This window comes from Equus caballus, chromosome 16 (genome assembly GCF_041296265.1).
Source record: "Equus caballus isolate H_3958 breed thoroughbred chromosome 16, TB-T2T, whole genome shotgun sequence".
Lineage (NCBI taxonomy): Eukaryota > Metazoa > Chordata > Mammalia > Perissodactyla > Equidae > Equus > Equus caballus.
In genome coordinates this window covers 14,983,746-15,002,033 of record NC_091699.1, presented here as the reverse complement: position 1 = coordinate 15,002,033, position 18,288 = coordinate 14,983,746, and the positions used below count along the sequence as shown (strand labels likewise).

At 50.2% G+C, this 18,288-nt stretch overlaps 1 protein-coding gene across 1 annotated transcript in view; it reads right to left on the bottom strand.

The window, feature by feature from the left end:
* Window positions 1-18,288, bottom strand: part of FGD5 (FYVE, RhoGEF and PH domain containing 5) — a 110,677-nt gene that overhangs the window by 31,825 nt on the left and 60,564 nt on the right. The window contains exons 4-7 of the mRNA XM_023619913.2: window positions 16,771-16,829; window positions 16,628-16,658; window positions 845-1,005; window positions 416-572 (exon numbers count right to left, since the gene is read on the bottom strand). Coding sequence (XP_023475681.2) covers window positions 416-572; window positions 845-1,005; window positions 16,628-16,658; window positions 16,771-16,829 — 408 coding nt within the window. The remainder of the gene's footprint in view (window positions 1-415; window positions 573-844; window positions 1,006-16,627; window positions 16,659-16,770; window positions 16,830-18,288) is intronic.

Sequence of the window (18,288 nt, the reverse complement as noted above, 5' to 3'; positions counted from 1 at the left end):
GTGCTACAGTCAGCAATAAGCCTCTCCCAGCCCCTGCTTTGCATCTAGCGTTAGTAACAGAAAAAAGCCGCCCATCTTTCTGCCCAATAACTGGATCCCCAGTTGGTGGCCATTTGTTGGTCACTCCCATCGCTAGGGTCTCAGCTTGCTTTGTGCTTTTCTACTGGGATAGGAGAATGACCACTAAACCCCCCATGGCTGGGGCTCACCAAGTTGTCACTGATCACTCAACAGGGGATGTTCTGGGTTCTGGGTTCTCCCCCCTGCTGGGTCACCCTCTCTTCCCCCAGCCAGGTCTTCCCCTCTGCCCATCAGCCTCAGACCCACCTAGAAACCCTGATTTGCATTAGGCCCCTTGATACCCACCCGACCCCTGCATCCTTCGAGCAGGTTCTCAGAGGACCAGGGGACCCACCTCAAATTCTCGGACGGCAGCTGCCAGCTGGGGGGAGTGGAGGCAGTGCTCACTGAGCAGACTCAGGGACCTGTCGAACTGCAAGATGTGGGTGGCGTGGTGGTCAAACCCCTCTTCCCGGGCCAGGAAGACATCGGCCACCTTCTGCTGGCCTTCCCTGCAGCCAAGAGGGAGACGGGATGGCGAGAACTCAGCCTTGTGACCAGTCGGCACAGTGTTAGAGGGTGACTGCTGGAGTCACGTCCCTGGATGGGGATCCCAGCTCAACCCTCCCACACATGCTTTACTTCAGGCAAATGACCTAACATCTCTGTGCCTCAGCTTCCCCAGCAGTCAAATGGAGACACCATTTCATGCAGTTGGGTTCTGGACCCCTCGCCCCACCCTCCAACACAACAGAAGTCGGGCAGGAATCTGGGGAACGCTCACCAGTTCAGCAGCCTCTCCTCCAGCTCCTCCAGGATCCCCTGGTGCAGGTCATGGATCGCTGGGAGCTCACTCAGGCTGCGCCTCAGCTCTTCCCTGGCCGACACGTCCTGGCCCTCTTGGTCCATCTCATCCAAGGCTCTCAGGACGGCTTCGTGGAAATCCTGAAATCCCAATTGGCCCATTACCCACAGTCCTCCTTGGCAGTTTCCCCTGCGGCCCTGGAGCCCTGACCTACACACAGGCAGCGTGGGCCTGAGGCAGCGTCTGCAGACCCAGCAACCTCACCTGTAAAACCAGGGTGGGAACACGCACCTGGTGACCACAGGCAACTGACGCCCAAGGAGACCTGACAACTGCAGGCACAGAGTAGGGCTCACAGGGCTTAAAGGCTCCTTCCTCCCCCTGCCTAGGGGGACTTGGGGGCTGCCCAAACTCTACAAGAGGGCTGAGAAGCTGAGTAATTCCTTCTGTGAAGAAACAGAAGCTCTTGTATTACAGTTAGCCCTCTTTGAAGAGGTTCACGTGCTGTGTTGTTTGAAAGCAAAGTCTAAAGGAATCACAGGCACGCCCTCCACGGTGTGGCAAGCAGTCCTAGAAATGGTGACGAGCTGACTGTGTACAAATATTCCTGTTGTAGTGCTAAGAAATCAAGAAGAGGCACAAAGCTGTTTTCCCACCCTAACGCAGCTGCATAAAAAATGAACGAAGAAAAAGGCTAAAAGGAAATGGAATAAACTGCAAACAGTGGCTGTTTCAGGATATGGAATTAGGAATGATTTTTTTCCTTCTTATCTCTGTTTTCTAAAACTTCTGTACCATGATCAATTACTTTAAAAATTAAAATAAGGTTAGTACACATTAAAATTACAAAGAATGTAAGACTTCTTCCTCACAACAAAAATATTTGATTTTCAAATACACTTGCTCTTACATGAGGTCCAGTTCTATAGTTTTAAATGCAAGGACTATCCTGAAACTACCCTGACCTGCGGAGCAAGGCGCATCGGGAACATCAAAGTCATGCGGTCCAGCCCAAATCAGGAAGGTCAAGTCACCTTTACAACATTCAGAAAGGACGATCACTCTGCCTGCTTGATCGCCTCCCTGACAGGGAACTCATTACTGGACAAGACAGTTAATTCCATTGCTGAATAGTTTTTACCACTAGAAAGGTGTCTTTATACAGAGACCTGAAACGGGAAAGTGCTGAGAGGATGGGCAGCCCTTCCTCCAGGAAGCCCTTATGGTCTCCTCCCTCCCAGTAAAAGAGTATGGGGGGGTGGGGGGGGGTAGAGGTGACAGGAGAGGAATAGGAAAAAAGGCAGGGTGGTGGGACAGGGACAGAGAAACGGAAAGAGGGAAAAAGAAAAATGATAAAGGAGATTAGGAGGGGAGAAGGGAGGGAGAGAGGGAGACAAGGAACATGAGGCAGAGATGAGGGAGCCACCCCGTGCTCTGCCCCCGGAACATCTGTAAAGAGGCCGCCCACGCTGCCAGACAGGGGACAGCAGATGTGGAGGCTAGAAAGGTCTCCACTTCCTGAACACCTCATCCTGTCTGGTGCTGACCTCCTGTAGCCGCAACCTGCTCTGCCGGGAACCGCAGGGAGGACAAGGGGAGGGTGGCCCACGCTGGCCTGCAGTCCCGAGGACGGAGGACCAGCTGGTTCCTGCCTGCAGCCACCCCTCCCCAGCCCTCCCCAGCCCCAGTCTGGTGCAACTGGCAGGTCTGCGGAAACCTGCAGCGCCCTCACTAGGCTCAGAAACTCTTCGGGACTGAATCCTGAACTGATGAACGGATTCTCTGGGCTGAGGCACGTGCGTCCTCACGTGGAGCCCACACGCTTGAGCCGTAATTAGAAACCGAACCTCACAGAGCCTGAGCGACCCGGCCCTTCCTGAAAGCACAGTTTGGAGGGTAGAGGAGGGGAACTACAGTGAGAGCACACTTGGGCCGGGAGGGCAGCCAGAGGGACAGGTCTTCTTTCTGCCCACGGCCGGCTCTGGGGCACGGGGGTCCTTCCGAACCTCAAGTGCCACTTTCTCTGCTGACATGGGGCAGGAGGGCCCTCCTCCTCTTTCCTGTGAGTCCCCATGTTTAGGCTGCAGCCCCCAGCCCTGCAGGGTCTTCTCAGCCCTGGCATCCCAGAGAGAGAAAGAAAACATCCTGACAAGCACCAGAATCTCTCTTACTTGGGCCACTGGTTGACAGGGGCTTGCAGTGCACCCTCTCCTCAGCTCTGTGCCAGGGCCAAGCCCAGCTGCACCGTAAGGGTAGCTGCGTGACCGTGGGCAAGCTGAGCCTCAGTTTCCTCATCTGTAAAGTGGGGCTAACAGTACCACCAAGTGTAGCATAAGGCCTCATATCTAAAACTGCCTTGTAAACTGTAGAGCGCTATTCCCATGGCAGTTATGACCATATTTTAGATATGACATCTTCAGAACAGGGCCAGTTCTGTTTTGTTTCCTGCTATTTCTAAAGTCCAGCAGAGTTTGTGACACAGAGAATTTTATAACGCTTGCTGATTGACTGATAGCAGGACCCTTACTTAACAGAAAAGGGGAGTAAGTCACAGGGGAGTCAAGACCAGAATCGAGTCACTGTGATGCCCAGACCCAGAGCCCCACAGAAAGAGGGGGAGCAAGGGAGAGAGAGAAGGAAGGACCAAGCAAAGACGAGACTGACGGTCACATTTGCATCACCCTCCAGGGAGCTTGGACAGTAACTGCTCTGCAAGCTGGCTGCTCATCTGTAATTAATTCTCACTAAATGGACTCAGTCCCAACGGGTGGGATGGCCATCACCAACATGACTCATTTCAAAAACTGGAGCATAATCAGAATTGCCACAAACATCCGTTCTTAAAGCTCGAGCATCAGCTGGAAGCGCTGAGTGCCAGCCGCACCATCCCTCACTCCCAGAACGGTTTCCGCTGTCTCAATAGCTCTGGCCATCATCGCACCTGGGGGTCCTGGCATTCACCTCAGAGGGAGGCAGGAGGAGGAAGATACTCAGCCTTCATCCCCTGATTCATTCAACAAGTATTCCGAGTGCCTACTGTGCACCAAGCCCTGAGTGGGGAGAGGGAGCAGGAGAGACTCAGTTCTGCCCTGGAGGAGTTTACAATCTGGGGGAAAAGAGATGAGCAAAAAGATGATTTCAACACAGCAGTGCAAATGTGGCGGTGGGGAAAAGCACAAGGACTGTGGCAGACCACAGCAGGAAGATGTGGCTTAGCTCTGGGAGGGAGCCAATGCCTACACTGAGAAAACAGGGGGAGTTTTCCAGGCAGCGGGGACAGCATGTGCAAAGGCCTTGAGGTGGCAGAGGAGCTGAGTTCAGCATGGTTTGGGTGCAGTGTGTATGTGTGTGTGTGCACATGTGCGTGTGTATACTCTGGCAAGAAGTACACAGAATCGGAACATGATGCTGCTGGAGGGTCAGGCATGGGACCCATTCCACAGGGCCCTGTAGGCTTTTTAAGGGACTTGGGTTTCATCCTGGGGTGACAGGGAACTACTGAAGGTGCTAAGCAGGGGAACAATGTGGGCAAATATCTGTCTTAGAAAGTTCACTTTGTTAGAAGAAACTGGAGGTGGCCGGAATGGGAGTGAGACCAGTGAGAAGGCCGTTGCAGCCATCCAAGAGAGTGGGAAAGAGCCAGGACTGGACGACGGTCATGGGGATAGAGAGAGTGGATGGACTAGAGACAATACAGAGGAAGAACTGACTGGCTCCGGTGCCTGCAGGGTCCAACCCAAACCCATCTGAGCACCCAAGGCCTTCCCGATCTGGGGAACCCTCACCCTATCACTTCCCCAGCTCTTTGTGGAGTCCCTGCGCCAACCTTATAAGGCCCTGGAGAACAGAGACGACTCCTCATCTATGTAGATAACTGTCTGTGTGTGCGCTGGGGAAAGTCACTTCATCTCCACGGAGCCCAATTTCCCCAGCTGCAAAATGGGGATACAAATACCTTCTTCACAGGGTTTGTGCAGATTGCCTTCTGTCATGTTTCAGGATTATTTGTTTCTGTGTCTTCCTGTTCCCTACACTGAGTTTTACTTCTCTGTATCCCCAGCGCCCAGCCCAGGGAAGGCGCTCAACAAATAACACCAGCCGACGTTTACTGAACACTCCTGCCATGCAAGCCATCCTGTGCTCAACACGTTACATTCATTTTCTCACTTAACCCTTACAACAACCCTATCCCTTTGGCATTATTATTATTTCCATTTTACCAATAAGGGAGTTAGGCCCAGAGGGATTAAGTAACTTGCCCAAGGCCATCAAGATGGCAAGATTTGAGCCAAGTGGGCCTGATGCCAAAGTCTTACTTTCTCCATTTCTCTGTACAATTCTTCATTTTACAGATGGTCCAGACAGGCAGGTGACTTGCTCAGGTCAAGGCAGGAGACTAGAACTCAGATCTCCAGAAGCATGGCCTGGCTCTCTGTCTAACCTCAGAGACCCTGGGGCAGCCTGGTGGACAAGCCCCAGTGTGAGAACCGCCCCTCTGCCTCTGGCGGCCAGCTGAGTCTCCGGGCACTCACAGAGTTCTCAGGTCCCCGCCCCAGGCTCGCCCACAGTGGAAGCGGGGACCTGACATTCAGGGACCTGCTACCCTGGCCCCTTTTCCCCTCCTCCGAATCCACTACTGAGTTTTTTGGGTGGCACAGCATCTCCATTCTCCGGGCTGGACAGTCAGTAGGGGGCCAGAATGTCTTCCTCTTTGCAAGCGGTCAAACTACCGATGTCGCTGCTGAAAGTCAAGTGGACTTGCTGGGATCCCATTTGGCCAAACGCACACCAACTTCAGCCATGACCCACCCATGTCCCAAACACACACCGGCAGGCCGCGAGCTGCCTAGCAGACTTCACTTGGCCTGGTCCATAACTGGGGGTACTTGGGAACCTTGAAAATAGTTCTCTATGGGGCAGGCAAGACTTCTTAAACTATACAAAAAGTACTAACCATACAGCAAAACAATAATAAATTGGACTTCCTGTTACAAGGCAGATATGGAGAAAGGGAATTTGGTTGTTCTATGTAGTACTCCTAATCTCACTACTTCTCTGTAAAATTGAAATTATTTTTAAATAAAAGGTGAAAATCATTTGAAAAGTGAATAAAATAAAAAAGAATAAAATGCTGAGGAATAAATTTAAAAGAAGCATAAAACCTGTACTCTGAAAACAACAAAACATTGTTGAAAGAAATTAAAGAAAATCTAAGTAAATGGAAAAATGTCCCATGTTCATGACTTAATATTGTCAAGAGGTCAACAATGCCCAAGCTGATGTACAGATTCCTCTCAACTCCTATCGAAATCCCAGTTGCCTTTTTTACAGAAACTGACAAGCTGATGCTAAAATTCATAGGGAAATACAAGGGACCCAGAATAGCCAAAACAACTTTGAAAGAGAAGAAGAAAATTGGAGGACTCACACTTCCTGATTTCAAAGCTTACTATAGGCTACAGGAGTCAAGACTATGTGGTACTGGCATAAGGACAGACACACAGATAAATGGACAAGAATTGAAAAATCCAGACATAAACCCTCACTTTTATGGTCAAGTGAGTTTCAATAAGAGTACCAGGAAAATTCAATGGGAAAAATAGTCTTTTCACCCAATTGTGCTGGGACCTTTGGATATCCACACGCAAAAGAACGAATCTGGACTACTCTACATCACACACAAAAATTAACTCAAATGGGTGAAAGTCTTAATCTAAGAGCTAAAACTATCAAACTGTTAAAAGAAAATATAGGAGAAAATCTTTGTGATTTGGGGCCAGGCAAAGCTTTCTTAGATACGACACCAAACGCAAAGCAACAAAAGAAAAAATAGATAAACTGGACTTCATCAAAATGAAAACTTTTGTGCTTCAAAGGACACCGTCAAGAGAGCGAAAAGACAACCCGCACACTGCGAGAAAATATCTGCAAACCACATCTGATATGAGGCTTGCATACAGAATTACAATAAAAAGTCCATCAAACAAACGGTAAAGGATTTGAAAAGACATTTCTCCAAAGAAAATATACAAATGACCAAAAAGAACATGAAAAGATGCCCAACATCATTAGTCATTAGGGAAATGCAAATCAAAACCACAGTGAGAAACCACTTCACATCTGCTAGGATGGCTATAATAGAAAAGACATATAACAACAAATGTTCCAAGGACGTAGAGAAATTGGAACCCTCATACTATGATGGTGGGAATGTAAAATGGTGTAGCCACTTTGGAGAACAGTCTGGCAGCTCCTCAAAAGGTGAAAGAGTTACCATATGATCCAGCAATTGCACTCCTGGGTAAATACCCAAGAGAAGTGAAAACATATGTGCACATAAGAATTTGTACATGAATGTCCATAGCAGCATTTTCATGATAAACAAAAAGTGGAAAGAACCCAAATGTCCATCAACTGATGAATGTGGCATATCCACACGATGGAATATTATTTAGCCATGAAAAGGAGTAAAGTACTGATACATGCTAGATACAACATGGACGAACCTTGAAAACATTATGCTGGCGAAAGAAGCCAATGACAAGAGACCACAAATTGTACAATTCTGTTTACCTGAAATGTCCAGAACAGGCAAATCTATAGAGATGGAACTAGACTGACGGATGCTGAGGGGAGGGGGACAGGGTGTCATAGCTCAGGGGTCTGGGGTTTCTTTGTGGGGTGATGAGAATGCACTAACATTGATTGTGGTGATGACTGCACAACTCTGTGAATATACTAAAAGTCATTGAATTTTATGCTCTAAATAGCTGAATTGTATGGTATGAGATTTATATCTCAGTTAAGCTGTTAAAAAAAATTGAATAGGGAAGCCACAAATTGGGAGAATATTCCCAAAATGCATATCTGAAACTGGACTGGTGTCTAGAATATTTAAAGAACTCCTATAAATCAATAATGAAAAAACGGACAACCCAATTAAAAAATAAGCAAAAGACACTTTCCAAATGGTTAATAAACAGATGGAAAGATACTCAATTTCATTAGTCATCAGGGAAATGCAAATTAAAACCACAACAAGAAACCACTACACAATCACCAGAATGGTCATGGTTACAGACTGACCATATCAATCTGTTGCAAGCCTGAGGAATAAGCGATGCTCCCCCACGCTGGGAATGGGTGTGATATTGCTTCCACCGCTCTACAAACCAGTTTGGCAGTTTCTAATGAAGCCAAATCTATGCTCACCCTATGACCCCACAGTTCCACTCCTAGGCAAATACTGAGGACAAATGAGCGCACGTGTTCCCTAAAAGACATGTACAAGAGCATTCATAGCAGTTTTATAACAGCGCAAGCTGGAAACAACCCAAATGATCATTAACAGGAAGACACATACACCAACTGTGGTATAGCCATACAAAGGAATACTAATATCCATGAAAACCTGGACGAGTCTCACACGTTATGTTGAGCTAAAGACGCCAGACACAAAAGAATACATAATTCATGATTCCGTTCACAGGAGGTGCAAGAACAGGCTAAACCACCCGAATGTGATGGAAGGCAAAACAGCGGTAACCTCTGGGGGATGACACTGACTCGAAAAGGGCAGAGAGGCATCTTCTGGGATGACAGGAATGCTCTCTGTGGGTGGTGGTTACAAGTGTACACACACGCTAAAATTTGAGCCCTATCCTTAAGATCTGTGCACTTAACTGTAAGTTACAAAACATTTTTAAGAAAGGAAAACAGCAGCCAGCCTGGTGGTGCAGTGGTTAAGTTCACACGCTCCAAGTCGGGAGCCTGGGGTTTGCCAGTTCAGATCCTGGGTGCAGACCTAGCACTGCTTGTTGGGCCATGCTGTGGTAGGCGTCCCACGTATAAAATAGAGGAAAATAGGCATGGATGTTAGCTCAGGGCGAGTCTTCCTCAGCAAAAAGAGACAGATTGGCAGCAGATGTTAGCTCAGGGCTAATCTTCCTCAAAAAAAAAAGAAAAAGAAAAAGAAAGGAAAACAGTTCTCTGAGGCTCCTTGGGGAAGGAGTAAAAGCAAGGACCCCCCTCCGCCCCCGCCACCGCTTTCACTCTCCTCCCAACCCACTGAGGCCCCTCCTGCCCTCATGGCCAAGTTAAAGTCCTTGGCCTGGAGTTCATGGCCCTTTAGGAGCTGGTCCAGCTCACCTCTGCAGCTGACGGCTCATTCCCTTACACCAATGGTCCTCCAAGCCAAGTGGGCATCAAAATTCCCTGCCAGACCTACTCAACCCCAGAACGCTGGGCCCCGCCCCCGAGTTTCCACTCAGTAGGTCAGCCCTGGGGCTGGACAACTGCCATTTCTTCCAAGTTCCAGGAGGTGGTGCCGCAGCTGTCCCGGGGCCATGCTTTATATGAATCCTCTTTTCTAGCCTCTGTTCTGTGCTTCTGGCATCCGATCCATATCTTGCTCATCTTTCAAAGCTGTTTCAAATGCCACCTCCATCACGAGGCCCTCCTGGATTACTTCAGCAGTCACAGTTAGTCTAAGGGACTCAAGTGTCCTACAGCCTCCAGAAATCTGGGTCACAGCCAGAAAGGAGTCACCCCAATCTCAGAATGTCTCTAAAGTCTTATATTTTAGCTTAAAAATTAATGTATATTTTACATTATTCCCCAAAATATAGCCATGTTCGATTTAATTTATTTAAAATTATGCACCTAGAGCAAAACAGAGGTTCTTAGAAAATGTGCTGTGTCTATCCTGTGGCCTCAGGTATTCCCTGGGCACCTACTGCACCTGGGCAGGGTTACAAGCATCCCAGCCTGAAAAGCAAACGCTTTACAAAATATTGCATTGTCAGGCTATTTACTTATTCTGCACGTTTGTCGTCTTCCCTCCAACCAAGCAGAGAGGAGACCGGGTCTCCTTCACTTTTGCTGTCACCCTCAGATCCACCCAGCTTTGCTCACAACTGTGCTGAATCCATGCCTGCTACTTCCACCCTAGCTTCTCAGGTCTAGGTGCAAACGGGAATCCCCTGGGGAGCTTTGCAACACCCGATGGCTATACTGCACCCCAGACAATTAAATACAATCGTCTGGGGTGGGCCCTGAGCATCCACATTTTTTAAAGCTCCCAGGTCCCCATGCACAGCCACAGTTGGGGACCAGGGTCCTAGAGGGTGCTGGCTGCCAGGGGGCAGGAAGTCACAGAGTGCTGGAGCTGAAGGGACCTTACAGGACCGTCTCTGTGAGTGTCATACATTACTGTCCATCAGTATCGCTTGGAGGGTTCATTAAAACTCAGACAGCTGGGTCCCACCCCCAGAGTGTCTCAATTAGCAATTGTGGGATGGGGTCCAAGAGTCTGCCCCACAAGTTCTCGCAAGCCCCTCACACTTAATAAGACCCACACTGAACTCATCGTCTCCCCCCACGCCTAGCCAGCAAGCCAGAAGTCTGGGGTCAGCCTGGACCCCTCTCTGCCTCTCCCGCACCCCATAGTCAGTCAGTCAACAAGCACATAGTCCTCAAATCTGCCGGCAGCTCTCCAGTCCACCGTCACCTATCGCTGGAATCACCCAATGCCTCCCCAGGGACCTTCAGGGGATCAAACCCAAACCCCGCCACAGCTGTTGGGCTCTCCCTGTCTGCCCCCACCAAGCTGGCCTCAGCTCTCACCGCTCTCTTGCTCACAAGGCTCCAGCAGGCTGAGTTTCTTTCAGTTCCCAGCATGCCACTCTCTAATGGCCTCTGGGGCTCTGAACGTGCTGATCCTTTTGCCAGGTGCAAGCCTGCCTGCCTGCTGCCCACCTGCTCACTCCTCCCCATCTCTCAGTCTCAGTTTAGACACGTTTCCTCTAGGAATCCTGCTTTGGCCCCCAGGAGCCCAGGGCGAGTGCCTCGCCTGAACCCCCCAGCCTTGGTGTGCCCCCCCCCGCCACTGTATTATTATTGTTCCTCTTCACGCCCATCTCCCTTCTAGACTGTTAGTTCCTGGACGGCAGGGACCTCCCCTTGTTGCTCCCCAGTACGTCCCCAGTACCCGGCACACAGGAGGTGCTCAGGAAATATTTCTGACTGAAGAAGTGGTTGGATGGCTGGAAGGCGTGGCTCCACCATCACTCACTCATCAGATGTCTACTGAGCACTGACAGTGTACTGGATATCGCACCACTGGGGACGGACAGTCAGGCTCTGCCCTCAAGGGGCTCCAAGCTCAGCGAGGGACATGGACAGTAAACAAGCCCCTAAAAACAGCCCCAAGACGTAAGACGCAAAGCTGACAGGACTGAAGAGAGAGACACGTAATTCAAAAACCATAGCAGGAAACTTCAATACTCCACTCTTGGCAATGGACAGAAGGACTAGAAGAAACTCAGCAAGGATGCAGAAGGCTCCGGCAGTGCTATCAGCAAACAGGTCTAAGTGACCTCTGCAGGACAGCCCCAACGAGCGCAGGAAACACACGCTCTTCAGGCACATTCCACAGGCGTGGAACATTCTCCAGGACAGACCGTATGCCAGGCCACGAAACAAGCCTCCATAAAGCTCAAGGATTAAAACCATACAAAATACATTCCCCAACCACAATGGAATTAAATCGGAGATGAGCAGCAGAAGGAAACTGGGGAAATTCACAGATCTTTGGAAACTAAACAACATAATTTAAAGTAACCCATGGGTCAAAGAAGAAATCACAAAGGGAATTAAAAGTATTTGGAAATGAATGAAAACGAAAACACAACGTACAAGTTAACAGACACGTAAGTTAGATAATTTCAGATAGCGAGAGGCGCTACAAAGAAGATCAGATGAAGCCTGAGAGAGAGTGCAGAAGAGCCAGCAGAGCTGCAGGTCTGGCCCCCACCACTGGCAGCTTGGCCTCCCCATGGGGAGAGCACGGCCCCGCCCCTTGCCTCCAGGCCTGGCCATGGCACTTGCTCTGGCCAATGGGATGTGGGCAGAGTGAGGATGTGCCAGTTGGAGCCTGAATCGTAGAAGCCCTCTGGTGTTTCCACCTGCTCTCCCTCCACCCCCGCGGGAAGAGCCTTCCTTTGGTACCTGCTGCCCCTTCAGCCCAGACCCCACACATGAACACACAAGAAGCACAGCCACTGAGCTGAACCCAGCTTTGACCTACAGTTGACCCAGCTTCCCTTGCAACTAGAAGTACCCAAGGAGATGGAAGTTGAAGTTGTCAAGAACAGCTTTCAGAAAATCTTTTTCAAGGGGACTAACTCAGCTGGGAGCATGACCTTTTCATTTTCCCTTTTTCCTTCTTCGTGCCTGGGACGTGGGTGTGATGGTTAGAGCTGCAGAAGCCATCCTCTGTTCATGAGGAACCTTCAAACTGGATGTAGCAGAAAGACAGATGGAACCTTTCGCTCCTGAGACTTTGTGGAGCTGCCAAACTTGACCTGGATTTCCTACTTCTGGACTTATTCCACATGAGAGAATCACCTCTAAATTATTTAAGCCACCATAATTGGGTTTTTTTACCAGCAGTCGAACATAACTCTTAACTGACAGAATTATTAGGAAAGGCTTCCATGGTAGATTGTATTTTTGCAAAATGGCCAGAACAATATCTCTTATCTCACGTGGTCTTTACGCAATGTGAGCTTGATACTCCTCCCCTTGTATGTGGAGACTATGTCCCCTCCCCTTGAACTTGGGTGGACCTTTGTGACTGTCTCGACTAGCAAAACATGGTGGAAGTGGTGCTACGTGACTTCTAAGGCTAGACCATAAAAATGCCACGCATTTCCTCCTGGCTGTCTCTTGGGACACACACTCTTGGAACCCAGCCACCATGCTGTGAGGAAGCCCAAACTTGCCCATGCAGAGACCACACGGAGAGGCCACAAGTAAGTGTTCCAGCCAATAGCCCAGCTGAGGTCCCAGACAATAGCTAGCATCAACCAACCAGCCGTGCCAGCTGATTCCAGCCCCTGGCCCCCAGTCACCTCTAGTCCTTAAGTCTTCTCCAGATCTTGCAGAGCAGGGACATGCTTACCCCATCATGCCCTGTCTGAATTCCTGGCCCAGACAATCCGCAAGCTCAATAACCTGGTTGTTTTAGGCCACTAGGTTTTGGGGCACCACATCTTTGAGAAGGTGACACTTGAGCAGAGAGCAGAATGAGGAGGAGGAACCAGCTATGAGAAGATCAGGGGTAAGACGTTCCAGGAGAGGGAAGAGCAACTGCAGAAACTGTACTGAGAACGCATTTGCAGTGTGTGAGGACCAGGAGGAAGGCCAGTGCGGCTGGAGCGAAGAAGAAGAAAGTGGCAGAAGGTGATGCTGGAGAGGCAGACAGGATAGATCACGCGAGGCCTCTCAGGTGAGGGAACTTCTCCTGCGCCATCAGGCAGACTAGCTTCTGAACAGGCCTTCAACACCTTAGCCCAAAGGAGGGACCCAGAATTTTCAGCTTCTGCTAGGAGAGGGATTTTTGTTTAGATGAGAAAACAGGATTGAAGGCTCCCAGGGGCCATATCTGTTCAAGGTCTCTAACAACTCACCATATACAAGGAAAAGCATAAACCCCTTAGCCTGGTAGTTTGGGAACTTCTCAACTTGGTCCGGACCTTGTTTTTGGACCCATCACTTGAGCTCAGATTCCACTTCCAACCTCCCTTTCCAAACTTCTCCACGTTCTCACCCCACGTGACGATGCGGCACTCTCCAGGCACATCGTGTGCCTTCAGGCCTGGGAGCGCATCCATGTTGACCGCCTGCCTCATGTGCCCTTCCAATCACCATCCTGGCCTGACGGACTCCTCCAAAGTCCATCTCAGTGACACTCTTCTGCCAACCTTCCTAAATGCCCCAAAAGGGAACAAGTCTTTCTCCTCACCACGCTCCTGCAGATTTTGAACAAAACTACACTTGGGCAAATTATGCTTACCACAGAGTAGCATAACTGTCTGTTCACGTGTCTATTTCTCTTTCCTACCTCCATCCTTTCCACCAACAAAAAACAGAGCCCTATTCAAGGGCAGGTTCTGGGCCGTTTTCATCCTGGGGCTCCAAGGCCTATCTCAGTATCGATGGCATTATAAACATCCTGTGATATTCCATCCAGAAGGAATGAGTAACTTGGATGGATGGATGGATGGATGGATGGATGGATGGATGGGGAGTTTGATGAATGACTAGACAGATGGATGGAGGGGTGGATGAATGGATGGGTGGATGGTTGGTTGCTTTGGTGGATGGGTGGATGGATGGATGCATGGATGGATGGAAGGATGGACGGATGAATGAATTGATGAATGGATGGGGAGTCTGATGAATGACTAGATGGATGGATGGGTAGACATTTGAATAGTGGATGAATCGGGGTGGGGGTGGGTGAGTGGGTGTGTGGATGTGCCATAGATCCACAGATAGATGAGTGGGTGAGAGTTTGATTACACAGATAGATGGGCAGGTGGATGGAGCCATTTACAGATGGGATGCTGGAAGGATGGGAGGGAGTCTTTAAACCAGAAGTCAGTAAACTTTCTGTAAAGGGCTAGATAATACATATTTTAGGTTTTGTGGACCACATATGGTCTCAGTCATATATTATTCTTTGCCTTCTTTCACAAACGTTTAAAACACATAAAATCCATTCTTAGTTAACAGGCTATACAAAAACAGGAAATCAGGACTCAGGTTTGGATGACCAGAACGTTTAGTGACCCCTGTGTTAGCTCTGTCTACTATTTGACAAGCACTGAGTTGACTCCCAAACACAGAAGGCCAGAGGCCACGGCCTCCCCCTCAACAGCAGCGTAATGGAGCCAGGGAGTCCTCTGGCCAGGGAGGTTCAGAATGCACAGTCGGCCCCTCCCCATCACTGGGCAGCCTTGGGATTTCAATAGCAGCAAATCTCTAAGAAGAAAGTCTGAGAGAGAACCTGCCAACCTTAGTAATCAGAGATGGATCCAGGGGGAGTGGTGGAGACGTCCCAAAGCCTATGGGCCTCCTTTAGATTACTGTCCCTGGCGAGCACTTGGAGTCACAATGGGGCATTTCTGCCACTTCTATCCCCACAAGCACTGACGTCATAAATGCAGCTCCAGACCACAATTTCCCGCAACTAGCTTCTGAGTGGTGATTCTTACGGGCTCTTTTTTTCTCCTCAGGATATTATTATGGATTACCAGCAGCTTCAGCATCTTTCCAACTGGCAGGAAGCAGTGCAAACACAGATGGAAGTTTCCCAGTTAAAACCCTCTTCACAAAGTCATAAAACAAAAAAGCCCAGCCCCTCTGTCACGCTGCCAGCTCAGAAGTGAGTGAGAGAAGGAAATGGGAGAGTGACTCTTCCTGCCCTTGCTAGAGCAATCTTTTAGGTGGAAAGGTGGGGTGGGGGGTATATTTCAGACCCACGGACATCTGGGTTTAATAACACACACAAAGATCTCGACAAAATGAGGGTTGGGAGCGCGGACCAGAGTGGTGCTCTGTTCTCCTGCTGGGGACCTGGGTGCCCCTGCTCACATGACAACATGACACCAGGGTGATGTCACTGACGGGGATCTCAGCTGGATTCAGCAGGAGGCCTGGCTTGGGGCCAGGAACTCCAAAGGCAGTGGGGACGCATGGTTAACACGTGATGACATGACCATGGTGCCCTGGGAGGCAGCAGACCCAGGTGTTCATCCTGGCTCAGCCACTGTGTGACACTGGCCAAGTCCCTCCCTCTGGGCCTCCAATCCACCACTGGCAAAATGTCCAGGGGGGACATTCCTGGCTCTGACGTTCTTGGAAAGACCTGGTGAGCTATACAAAGCAGTGTAGAATGAGTGCTAAACTATGAGGCTTAGAGAGCTGCAAATGGTTTAGAGAGCTCAGAGGTACAGGCAGCCGTCACAAGGACCTGAGGCAGCTGAGCCTGACACGTCCCCTCACGTCCCATGTCTTTGCTGTACCCTCTTCCCTCACCCCTCCTGTGACCTAGCCTGAACGTCACCTCCTCAAGGAAGCCTGCCTAGATTCCCTGAGGTTGTCAGTCACTCCCCCCGTGCTCCAAATTATTCATTCACTAATCTGTCTCCTTCGCTGGCCAGAGAGTTCCTGGGGAAGGGCCCTGGCTGTTCTGACTCTCCATTCCCAGCTCTTGTCACATAGCAAGTTTTCAAAAAATGTTTGTTGAACTGAATCGAACTGACTGCAAAGGGAGATTTTCCAGGCTGTCTTGTCACAGGCCTGTGAAGGATGACAGTGCCTGATACCCAGGCAGTCCCCAAGTCTAACCTCCTTTCCTCTGAAAGTCCAGAGGATTCTGTCACTGGCTCAGGCATTGTTGCCCCAGTTCTAGGGGGACTGGGAAAGCCTCTTGACACCCCAACCGCTGTGTCACTGTGCAAACACATCACTTCCTCTGTATGGACCTAAACATATGACATGCGCACACACATGTACACATGCACGCATACATGTGCACCCCCCCACACATTCACATGCACACTCACACACATCCCTCAACTTGCACACACAGCAATGACTCAGAACTGCATCTGTTCTCCTTCTGCCTTACTCAACTAAAGGGCTGAGGAAACTTCAAGCATCCCCCAGAAACCTCAGCACGTCCCCCATTCAACCCTGGGTGGGCAGGGAGCATACCCACGAGAGCACGGGGCTACTGTCCCCGCAGCGCAGGAATCAGAAGAGGGACTTCCCTGAAAAGCCCCGGTGAACACTCGCCTGCCGCCAAGCCCCCGCCCGTGGACATGACCTCTGTCTCCTCATTGCGTCTCTGCCTCTTATATCACAGCCTGTCAAAGGGCAATTCGCTCTGGACAATTAAAATGATTAACTCACCACATGTAAGTGCTGGAGCATCTCCACGTATCTGCGGAGGGAAAGAGGGTTGAGTCTGCGTTAATTCCCGTCCTGTATAAGCCCGGGAGGGGTGATGTTCTGTTAACAAGCTCAAGGCCACCGGCAGCTGCTTGGGGACTCACGCTTTCTCTGAGGACAGCAGTTCCTGTGCGATGACATGGGCTCTGGACTGTCCTTCCACCTGCGGGAGGAAAGAGAGCCATCAGCAGGGGCCACATCAGCGGAGGCAGCAGAAGGGAGACTCAGCTCTGCCCGCGTCAGGTTTACAGCAGGACTCCACGCCGCCGGAGACAATCCACCACCGTCTCAGCCCACTTCCTGGCCCTCGCTACCTGTGTGACCCACCCCGCTGCACCTCGGTCTCCTCGTCTGTACATGTGGACAGTAAGAGCATCTGACTCCGAAGGCTGTCGAGCTGATGCTCAGCATGGTGCCTGACACACGGTGCTCAATAAGTGGCCACTATCGTGATGGCCTCCACCCACGGCCCAAGCAATCCCAAACAAGCTGTAATTCTCCTGCGTGGGGTGCTCTCTCACCTCCTGCATTTGTACACACTGTCCCCTCAGTGTCCTTTTCCCCTTCTCTGCCTGGCTAACTCCCAGTTATCCTTTAAGACACAGCCATGGTATCTGTCACCTCCTCCAAGGAACCTTTCCTGGTCCCCTCTCTGAATTGGCTGGGTTAGGTATCCTTTCTGGACACCCCTCTCAGGACACCAGTTGTGTCTCCCTGCAGGGCAGGGACCACAGATTTCACCTCTGCACGACCAGTGCCCGGCATATGGTAGGTTCCCTTCTGTTGCCTGAATGAGCGAGTGAAGGAATGAATGTTCATTCCATTTTGGAAGCACTGAGTCCCCTGGCTGACCCCAGGAGTTGTGCCATTTAACCCACCTAAGTCCCAACTTCTGCACCTGCAAGACCTGAGAATAACTGAGATTATGTCTGTAAACAGGAAGGATGGGTGGGGGCTCAGGCACCTGCCTCAACCTTTGGCATAAGCTGGCCCTCCTCTGTGTCCCCAAACCTGCTGGATGTCAGACACGGAAGGTGGCTGGGATCCAGGAAAGCAAGGACACTACAGGGCAGCCTGACAGAACAGATGGTAGACGCTGGGAATGTGCAGGCATGGCCGGGGCGGAGTGGCCCATGGAGGAGCAGAGGGTACTCAGCCAGGACACTTGGCTTCCGAGTCCAGCTCTACCACGGCCTCCCAGTGCAGGCCTGTACGAGTCACTCTCGGAGGCCAGGCCTCAGTTTCCCGTGTGTGGACAAAGTGACCTCTAACTTCCCTTCTGCACTGAACCTGTGTGTTACCGAACTCAAGGAGCCGCTGCTCAAGGGATGAGCTGCCCCAGTGACTAGAAACTCACTACCTGCTGGGAGGACAACTGCAGTGTTGCGGTTAAGAGTATTGACTCTGGAACTTGGCAGTTTGGACTCAAATCCTGCCTCTGCCTTTTACCAGTTGAACAAGCCAGTTAACCATTCTATGTCACAATTTTCTTATCTGTAAAATGGGCACAACAGCATAATGGCGTCTAACAGACAGGCATCCTGTGAGGATTACATGAGTGTGCGTACAGTATGTGGATACAGATGTAGACACAGATGCGTGTGCCTCACAGCTGGAACAGT